This window comes from Centroberyx affinis, unplaced genomic scaffold (genome assembly GCF_046629955.1).
Source record: "Centroberyx affinis isolate AG114_WGS23_722 - 3 ecotype Tasmania unplaced genomic scaffold, CSIRO-AGI_Caff_v1 ptg000538l_1, whole genome shotgun sequence".
NCBI lineage: Eukaryota > Metazoa > Chordata > Actinopteri > Beryciformes > Berycidae > Centroberyx > Centroberyx affinis.
This window is the reverse complement of record NW_027279186.1, coordinates 161524-172500: the sequence shown is the minus strand read 5'-3', so window position 1 is coordinate 172500 and position 10977 is coordinate 161524. Positions and strand designations below refer to the sequence as shown.

The 10977-nt window shown below is 41.6% G+C and overlaps 1 protein-coding gene across 2 annotated transcripts in view; it reads left to right on the top strand.

Moving 5' to 3' along the window:
- The window catches only part of LOC139642863 (gamma-aminobutyric acid receptor subunit gamma-3-like), a 71253-nt gene that overhangs the window by 30734 nt on the left and 29542 nt on the right, over positions 1-10977 (top strand). For both annotated transcript variants that reach the window (XM_071517897.1, XM_071517898.1), the window contains 2 exons: positions 7138-7229; positions 7619-7750. In XM_071517897.1, the coding sequence (XP_071373998.1) occupies positions 7138-7229; positions 7619-7750 (224 nt within the window). The remainder of the gene's footprint in view (positions 1-7137; positions 7230-7618; positions 7751-10977) is intronic.

The following is a 10977-nucleotide window of genomic DNA, read 5'->3' as shown; positions in this document are numbered from 1 at the left end:
TGCTGTTACACCCTAACACATCATTCCTACATCTTAAAGGTCCCATATCGTGGAAAACGGGATTTCCCTTGCCTCTTTGATTACAAAGGAGTTGGATGGTCTATCTAAACATGGTGAAAGTATCAAAACGCATGGTCGCCAACTAAATCCACACAATCCATATTAGAAAAGCGAGCCTCTAAATGAGCCGTTTGGACTTCCGTAACTTTGTGGCGTCACAAAGGTTCGCTCATTATCATTTTTGTAAGAAATAATAGACTAACAAAGTGTTTTTTTCAAAGCAGTTGAGCGGTTGTCATTGTTTATTACCGGAGAGTTTTCCCTACCTGTAGCTGCCGGGCCGCGGTGTCTCACGTTTCACTCTTGAAACGGTTAGCCAATCGGAACAGAGGGGTCGTTAATATTAATGAGCCTTAAAGACACAGCGACAGAAACAGCCTGTTCTTGGTAAGGCTCAGAGAGATGCTGGAAAATGAACGTGTAAAAATGGATTGAGAGTGTTTTTGGTACATGACACCACATACACAGCTTTGAATGGACCTCAAGACAGAAAATAAAACCCTGGAACGTGTAGAATATGGGACCTTTAGATTTTAAGTTACACTGATTTCTTGACCCTGCAAACATACATTCTCCATTAGTGTCAGTTATGGCTAAAAAAACAATACTCATCTAATGGAAGATCACTGCCAAAACTGAATCGGTTGTTCCTTGACCCAGGGCCAATCTGTCCACCAAATCTCATGGAAATCCATTCATACGTTTTTAAGATATCCTGCTGACAGACAGACAAACAAACTAACTAAGGGGCGAAATCAGCCTTCTGCCCTCAACATAAAACTCATTCTAGAATACAATCAAAAGGTATTCATTATTATAAGGATTGTCATACACGAGGCAAGTTTTGGGGGAAACACACAAAAGATGAGCAATGGTCCTAGGGAGTGGAGACAAAGGGAGACCCGAAAATCTATTCAAATGTTTCCTGGCAGCGAGCTGGTTGGTAACGGCACATCAGAGCTAATGTACTGTAGGTCCTTGGGCACTGCTGCTCCCCAGAGATGCCCCACAGGTTGCCCTGTGTACAATTCCCTTCAGACTTGTTCCTCTCAGGACAGTTAGTTTATTAAAAAGAGGGAAAAAAAATCATATTACTCATAGCATACTGGATTACTGGATCTTCTCCCGTTTCTACTTCCTCCTCCTCCTCTCCTTCTTCCTCCTTTAATCTTTATCATTTCTCTTCACCACTATCCTCTCGTTTTCTCCATTCCATTTCCCCGTTTCCTGCTCTCCTCTCTTTACTTCCTTTCCTAGCGCCTCTTTCTTTTTCCTTCTCTTCCTCTGACAGTGTTTTTCACCACAAATTGGATTATGTGACAATAACACCATTCTCACCTGTTCGTCATGTGAAAAGGTTAGCTAACAGTCACGTTTAGGCAAGACAACTTTGGTTAAGGTTATGGTTAGGTTTAGGCAACTAAAACAATTTGGTTAAGGTTGGGGAAAGGCTTTGGTCATAGGAAAGATTTATGTAAAAATGAAAACTTCACTCACAGTAGAAATCTCCTTGGTTTGAGTTGGAAACAAACCCAGGTCATCTGAGTTGAAGGCAGATGCTTACACCCATCCAACACCCTGACCTCCACATTCTTACTTTTTTCAATGTCACACTACTATCACACTCCTTCATGTAACCCCTTTCATGGTGGGAAAACATAGTTCTCTCACTTTTCATGCACGGAGTCCGTATTTGTATTTTAAGACATCCTACTACTAGGGCTGTAGTCGAGACCGCCTTGGTCGAGTCCAAGTCCAGATCGAGTCATTGATGAATCGAGTCCGATTCAAGACCAAGAAAGAGGGGGGTCAAGACCGAGTCGAGACCAAGACCGCAAAACTACGAGTCCAATTCGAGACCAATACCATAGCAATGTGTTATCCAAGGCTACCATTGTATTTATTGACTAAAATAGCACATTTTTGTTTATTGCCTAAAATAGAAGGGAGGTTTCTAAAGGCATTTCAACAAAATTAGCATGTTTTGAGGACAAAATTAATTGTAGGCAGCTTGTTTATGTTCATAACATACAGTAGTTGCACCTTTACTTAACTAGAAATGGATTAATCTATTTCACCTACTTTTTCTTACTGCTCCACAACCATATGCTGCTCTCAGCACTGCTTGATTGAAAATATTCTTATCTGTAATTTAAGAAGGCAAAAACGAGAAAGACAGAGCGAGAGCAGGAGTAACGTTACATATGGACATGGTGAGTTGTTGTTGTTTTTTTTTTTTTATCAAAACAAAGTCATTGGTTGGGTAGTTGGCATATCACCAATCAGCAGTCACTAAACCTTTCGGTGACGCATAACTTTATCAACTGTGAAAATTGTATCATTCGCTGCTGGTCACTTTCTTAGAAGAGATTATACAATAATATTATGTAACGTTAATTAATCCGAGACCGATTCAAGACCGAGTCATATTCACTACAAGTCCGAGACGAGACCAAGACCTTCAAAAATCGGTCTTGAGTCTGGTCTCGAGACCGAGACCGGACTCAAGTACTACAGCCCTGCCTGCTACCACTACTACTACCACTACTAGACTACTACAACTAGTACCACAGCTACTGCTACATGTACTACTTCTACTATAACTACTACTAATGCTAATAATAATAATCATAATAATCATAATAATAATAATAATAATAATAGTAAAAGTAAAGTACTTGTTTTGGCTGTTCTTTCTCCTTCTGAGAGACAAAGGAAAAAACAGGTGCTGATTGGACCTCAGGCCAGACGCTCAGTGAAGCGAGGACGACAGTTTGGGTCATTTTTCATCTTGTGTTCCTTCCTTCCTTCCTTCCTTCCTTCCTTCCTTCCGCACAAACAAAATTACAGTAACAATAGCCAGGGATGCAAATGATTTCTTTTGTTTCTCTCAAAAGGTCTTTCTATTGATTCTCGGGAACGAACAAGACAAAAGCATGTTTACTGAATTAGCTTGTTTAGGTTGTTACAACAACAACCCCCCCCCCCCCCCACACACACACACACACACACACACAGAAATGAAACGATCTTCAAAATGCCACTCATATCCGCAGGTACCGCACAGTGTTGTTTATTACTCGTTTGACAGAAGTTCATCGTTACCCCTGAGCGATGTTTGAATGGTTGTGTTTATAGTTATTTCTGCCCATCACACGCAAAAGGAGCATCACTGCGAGGCTGCCTGTAGGATAAAACAAAAGCAATGCATTCTGGGGTCATAGATCGTGTGTACGTGTGTGTCTGTGTTTGGGGCGGGAGAGGGGAGGGTATGGATGCGAGGGTTACGAGGATCAACGATGTAAATATTTAAAACATCATTCCAGATGATATGAACGACTAAAGATGTGTTTGGTTTGCTGTGTCAGACCGTCCCAGAAGTGGACACAGCGCTCGCAAGATTAGACAAATCGAGCGCTCCCCGTGTTTTTCTTCTCCCTTCTTCTTCTTCGGGGATTCAAAATGTAGTCCAGCGACCAATTTGCCAAGGTCTGGGGATATAAATATTTCACTTATAAATATTTATACCGACTATGCGGCATCGGTTTCGCCTCGAGAAATACATTAGTCAGTGATCTGCGCTTAAGTTTGAGATTCCCTCTCGCTGCAAAGCAGAATACAGTAAGAATGCAAGACAGTGTTCTGGAGCGCAGTGGATTCTAGTTGATCAGCATTGAAGCAGAGTAGAGTCCATTATGAGTCAGTTGTAATGGTGAAATATTTATGACGGGGCGAAACGGGCTGGACCGACTTTTACTTGTAAGTTCGCTGAGGAAACCAGCGGAAGGGAGGGAAACACACACACACACACACACACACAGAAAGAAAATGTTTCCTAGCTTTTGCTGTTTAATTTTCATTTGTTCATTTAAATCTCTACATGTCCCCACATCAGCAAATGGAACGAGGAATCAGTGGGAATGGTGGATGACTCATGTTAATTACTCATTTAATTACTTTATTATTCCCTTTTCGCCAATAAAGCCACGGTTCGAGCTGGAAGTTTAAGGTTTGAAAAGTTTGAATTGTGCCTGGCTCAGTATGCGCGATGATTCAGATCGGCATCAAGCTCCACCAAAACAAAAAAAAAAAGTTTTGAAAACGGTTTATCTGCCCTCTCGGGAAATGTTGCTGTACATAGATGTGGAAAATGTGATTGAGCGGAGACTGTAATTGGTAAGGAGCCATCCACCCCCATGCAAAAATGATGAGGCTGGATAAGGAGGAAGCTATTTGTTCTGACGCTGTTCGAGTCAAGCTAATTAATTTCAGCCAGACTTACTTTGCTGTCAACATCTTTCGCCTTTAATAATGGACTCATATCATCAGATCCTCACTCGGATTTGCATTCCCAAAGGGAGCGAATGCCAGGGCCAATTTTGATGATTTTACCCTCCTTGGTTATAGGAAGTTTCCTTGCTCATGTCTACAGTGTGCAGAGGGAAAATCACAGCAGCCTATCTGACATCCAAGCTGGTGTGTAGGCTTCATTTGATACAGATACATATAGTGAGTGTAAAGAACCACAAACACTATCAAAAGTTGGAAAAGGAGGCTTCTTTCAGCATGCACACTTGAGTCACCTGCCTCAAATGTTTCATGCGCTGCACCTTCAGTGTTTGCCCTTTACAGTAAAATGGGTTCAAATCTCACATAAGAAATGATTAATTTTTCATAGTGTGCTGGTTTCGTACCGCTCCCTATAGCTAATGTCTACAACGTAAAACTCAGTCAGGGACAGGAGGGAAATTTATTTACAGTTTATCACACCCTGAATATTTTAAGCCCGAAAATAAAATATTTATACCCCAAATAATGAACTTGCTACTCTCAGTCTTTGACTTTGTGTTGGCTGTCCCAACAGGGAATACACAAGTCAAACTAGATAATCTCACCTGCAGGTCTTCGCTTCATTGTTTAATGTCAATAGCCTTGAGTAATGGACTCACTAAGTGCCTTCAGTTTCTGACTTTGAGTCAGATTCCCAGGGGAATTATGCAAGCCTCTGTAGTTAATTTCAGTCGGATATCTCAGAACACTCGGTTCATTGTTTTGCATATAACGGCCATGAATAATGGACCTGCTTCAGTGCCTTGTCTTGTAGGTGTAGTCCCCAAAAGGACACCGTGGAAATAGAAAATCCCCATAAGGGGATTGCCATGCGAGTTAATTTCCGCCCGGCGTGATATGCAACACTTTACGGCTCCCTGTTGCTGCCTGTGCGTTGAATTATGGACGTGTTACCATCAGCGTATGTCTCCCTATCATTATCCCACAAAGGTCACACAGGCGACAGGTGACAAAGGGGACTCTGGTTACAGATGTATCAGGAAGGTCAGGTTCCGTCTGTCTGTTTTTTAGAAAAGGTCACAAAGTCAGGAATTGGTGTGTGTGCTGTATGATGTGATTTTGTGCGTGTGTACTCCAACATATGGCACATTCATGTTACCTTTCAACACAACATAGGTTAGTAATAGCCTTTCCAGATATTATCTCTCTTTTTCAAGCCTGGTTGTATTTAGCTTTTTTTTTTGCATAGCCAATGGCCAAGATTGATGATGCTGCAAAGCCTCTATAGTGGTCTGTGCAGTAAAAATATAAATGTTGTCCCAATATAGCAGTAATACCCCAGAGAGAGTTCTTTAGAGTGTGATTATGGCTACAGCTGTGATGTGGGGTATGTATGGGGTAAGTATGAGGCTGTCGACAGCGCCCAACTACCCATAATCAATGTAAAGATTCACAGTAAAGATTAACATTACAGTCTTTTTCAGGTATATCTCTGTTTCTAGCCTGGTTGTTAGATTTAGCCATTATTTGACACTCCCCAATTCTCCAGTGAGCGTCCATCATGGCACCAGCTGTGGTTGTTCTGAGATTTTTGAGGCAAACCCTGTATTGATACTCCATGTGCTTTAAGCCCTTTGGTTGGACCACATTCAAGACCGGACTGGACCGATGCCAAATTCAAAAAAATCGGTCAGGATTCCCGCTGGTATATCTGTGTTCAGAGTCACTTTGAGTTCTCTGGCCACAGGACTAAGTGCAGTATAACCTGTAAAATTTCCTAGAAAGTAAACTGCCTCTCCACAAATAACTCTTCCTCTGACCACAACTCCACACCAGGCTTTTTATTCACATGATTGACAGAGGGCGTATTATGTAACAGGCAATAATTTGTTGACCCTTCTTCATCATCCTTCTGTCATATTGGCTCTCTTATCCATTTATAAATCCCTTTCACATTGTGCGGTCTGTTCCAGTGCAAAGGAACCGGAGTGCTTTCTTACTTCACTAGAGATGATGCATGACATTTGAGCTACTCTACCTGCTCCTCCATGTTCACTAGTAAGAGTATCCAAGTATCCATTGTTTATGTGCAGCGTATCGCAGGTTCATTTGATTTCTGCAATTCCATGCTGACCCAAACCTGAAATAGAGCTAAGGACACTTCAGATACCTCTCCAAAAAAATGTTTTTCTATCCTGCAAATGGCCTTTATGCTCCTTCAAACCTTGGCGAATGGGTAAAAACACACTCAACTTTGACATGAGGGCAAAATAAAGGGAATTCAAATCTATTTTCCAGGGCTTTAACATATTGTGTGCTGAAAAGTATAAAAGAAATCAATGTTGTCCCAAAGTAGACGCACAGAAGTCTCTATATATTCCTTCAAGACAACATCTTTGACATTTAGTTTACCTGCTAAATAAAGAGATACCGATTCTTATATAATGTAATATTCTTAGGCTAGAACTTTTCACAATTAGGAGTTGGGTCATAGCTGGGGTGAAACAATGTGCTGAAGTAAACCATTTGCGAGCCATTGTTCTTCAATTTCCATATCAAAAGCATAATGTGTGCATGAAGTGTTTCCAACGAGTGCTGCGCTGCTTCCCTACTTTCTTTGATGTGGACACATTTGTGTTCAAACAAACACATTTTCCCTGCCCCTCCAGGAGAACTGGATCAGGATCCACCACATACGATTCTATTTCTGTCTCTCTGCTACTTTTAACAGGACACATCAGTGCTTTGACTCTTTTTTTCTTCTTTTCTCTCTCTCTCTCCCCCCAGGAGTACCAGATCGATATTATCTTCGCCCAGACTTGGGTGGACACCCGTCTGCGTTATAACAGCAGCAGCATGCGGATTCTGACTCTCAACAGGTAGTGGATTTTGCTGAAGGCTTTGTGATGATACTGATTAAAACATGGAATATGATAAAATAGTAAATGTGTAACTCCTAATGCTAATGTAACTCCAATTAACTGCAATGACTTACTTTTCATCCTTTACTTTTCATTTTGTTTCAACATTTTCATACCGTAGTTATCGCCTTTGAGACCAAAATTCTATTCCCTTTTTTGAAAGAAGCCTGTAATTAATGAAGCAAACCGATTGATGCGCTGTGTTTTGCACTGTCACACTGATATGGTGTGATCCTCTTGTTGAGAAGCGGAGCCACTTCATACATTTCAGAGAAATCTGGAAGAATTCAGCAGCGCTCATCCCGTACCTTCCGTTCTCCCTCTTTGTCTCTCTCCCCGTCGAACAGCAACATGGTCGGCTTGATCTGGCTCCCCGACACCATCTTCAGGAATTCCAAGAACGCCGACTCCCATTGGATAACGACACCCAATCAGCTGCTCCGGATCTGGAACAATGGAAAGATACTTTACACGCTGAGGTAAGAGCCTTCGAAACACCTGAAAACACACACCTTCACATTGTTTTCCACATATAGTCCATATATGTCTGTTTTTCAGACCAAGACCCAAATTGAGCAAAATCTCCTAGGGACCAAGATATGAGGTATAAGACCCCCATTACACCTGGTATTAACATGCGTCCTGGCTGGTCAGATTGTATCCGGATGAAGCAAAAATGTATAAAATCCAGATGTAAATGCATCAAAGATGTAATTACCCAAACCACCTCTGGAGGTGGTCAGAGACAACCAAGGTGTAAATGCAATGGCAACTCCAATCCATATACAACTATGATAACAATAATAATCGATTGCATGTGGATCCTACTAGGAAACACATACAAAGTAAAGAGGTGGACACATGCAGCTGTAATGGTACCTTAAAACGAACTAGGAGAGCTTAAAGTAACAATCAACAACTTTTACTCGCCATCACCAGTTGATACCATACAATACTGATTCAACCTATACCCAGTTCATGAAAGCATTCTGAACACATTCTGCCACACAGAAAGTGATGCGTTTTATGTTTCCAGAGCAGCTGCTTGTTTGGAATAAATAGAAGAACTACTGGGTAAGTTAGCATGAACAGTGATAGCCATCATGGCTGAACAGACTAAGGGATGTAAATAATACGAGGGTAAGTGATGTGCACTGCAATCGGAAAAACCAATCTGATTTAAATGTGGACACGAGACCCATTTTAATGCCAGATGAAAATGTAATCTGGCTAAATGGTATCCAGTGGGCCTTAAAGATACTATGTTGGGACCCAAAACAAATATGTCTGCGAGCCCTTTGAGCCATCACCGATAGACTAGGAAACACTGTAGGCCTCCTTTTCTGGGATTTCAGGCCATGATACAGTGGTAACTTTGAGGCAGTGGAGATGGGCAATATTGCCTCCAGCAAGGATGGGATTTGGTAAATAGGACAAAATAAATGGAAATTACATAACAGGCTTTAAGGAAAAGAAGTATTGTGAAAGAAAACTGCTGTTGATGGCTGCACTGCCTGTAAAACTGGGGGGGAAAGGACATTACTTCAAAAGCAAAATAGACAGTGCATCATGGCATTTAGAGAAGAGAGTATAATATGAAGATGGAGGGTTAAAATATGTCAGGTACTCACAGCAACCTTTAAGGATGTACACAAGGCTAGTCCATGCCTTTCGGCAGCCCGCTGAATACAAGAGAAAAACACTGAGGATTTATGTAGGAGGATTATGCAAGGAAAAGAAAAATAAGTTGCATTATAAAAAAATAGAGAGATCATATGTCCTTTGAGGTGATGAGAGATATTGTACAGGAGATGGAATTTAACAGAAAAAGCTTCTGTAAAGTAATCAGCAACATTTTCATATAAATAGATGTCCATTTTGCTACTTTCTATTGACATAGCACAATAGTACTTCAACCTAGGTCCAGGTGATGAACATTTTTTACATCTGCTCTAGGTCTTTCCCGGGAAAAATCCTCTGGTGCACAGGTAGGGATGCATGCTGCGAGTCCGGCAGCAGCAACAGCTGCTTGTTTGGAATAAACAGAAGAAGAACTGGGTAGTTAGCATGAGCAGTGATAGCCAACATGGCTGAACAGATAAAGCAAAGAGAAACTCAAACTGCATCAACAGAAAATCCAAGGAGAAAGACAAAGTCACAGTACTGGACACACTGTTTGATTGACAGGTGATCTCTGGGAAGTGCAGAGCAGAAAAGATGGAGACAAAAAAAACAGGTTTGCAGGATTACCACTTTACTGTAATATGAGTAAACTGTCCTTATTTGAAATGACTTGACTTCATACAAACACCTAAAACATATAACCTTACTAGACCTAATCTTGTTTAAACCCCCAAAAAATTAGGTATTTGAGGATTACCACTTTAACCAGGACTGCCGGCACACACACACACACACACACACGCACACAGTTGGGGTTCCATGCCTGCTTGTCTAACCACTATGCTGCCACCATCTAAGCAAAACTGAGGAAATTGCCATCGTATATATGGTGCTTCAATACAATCAGTACATGAAAAGAACAGCCAAAAGTGATAATATCATTTTACTAAGGAGATTTATGTCATCGTTTTTTCCCCTGTGGTTCTTTTCCTTTATATTCTCCGTGGCTGAAAAGCTGCATAGTCATTTTAAGGTGTAAAAATATAATCCTCACGCAAGACCTTGTATGTGTGAGTAGTGGCTGCGGCTTCCCAGAGATGAGGGATAGAAACTTCTTCCACAACATGTTGTCTTTCTGTTCCAGTAGCTGACAGCTTCTCCGTCTAAGTAGAATGACACAGAGGAAAGGGAAGGTCATTCAGTTTGTGTGCTGTGTGTGTGTGTGTGTGTGTGTGTGTGTGTGTGCTGTGGGTGTATATGCCCTGACCACAAAATAAGAGCCTCATTGTGTGTCCAGAAAGAAAATACTGCGGGTCAATCAGGCAGTCATTGTGTTTCTATGTGTATGTGTGTGTATGCCTGGATGCATACATGTGTGTATGGTATGTGTGTGTGCATGTGTGTATGTGTGATAGGATTGCGAGTGGACAGAATCTTTTCAACTTGAGTGGCATCTGAGTTTATGATCCCTCAAGCTCTGATATCAGCTTTTTTCACCTCCATTGACCATCAGCTACTTTTCTAAGCGTTACGGCACTTATTTGTCTCAAGTGGGAAATCTCAACCTGTCTGGTGCTCCAAGGGCCAAGAATTATGTGCAAAATAGCGTTTGAACTCGGTGTGATTCTTATCCGAAAGCAACTTCAGTGCCAAGCAGCCAGCATGAGCGCGTTCTGCTCCTGAACTTAAAGAGAGTTCTGCCTGTGTTGCAGGTGTCATTCACGCTAGAAAGAGTATAGCCTTCCTCTCAGTGTGAGTCCCTCTCCTAGTCTCCAACCTGCAAGTCCTGTGCCAGTGTGATAGACAGCTGTTACCCGCTGAAAAAGTTGTTCTTGATTTTGAGGAAGAGAGCTGCACTCGGCGAGATTTTTATAGAAAAATAAACCCGTTTTTAATCGGTCCACAAAGTGAGGCTGCCGCACTATAACTGAGACGCTGTAGACTGAAAAATCGAATGGACACTTCACTTCAGGAAATGATGAATCGAAACTTGAGAGCGAAATATAAACTGACTCAGCAGTGAGCAGCGGTCCGTCCGGAGAAAACTGGACCCACCAACGTTGGATCTTTTGTCTCTATCATC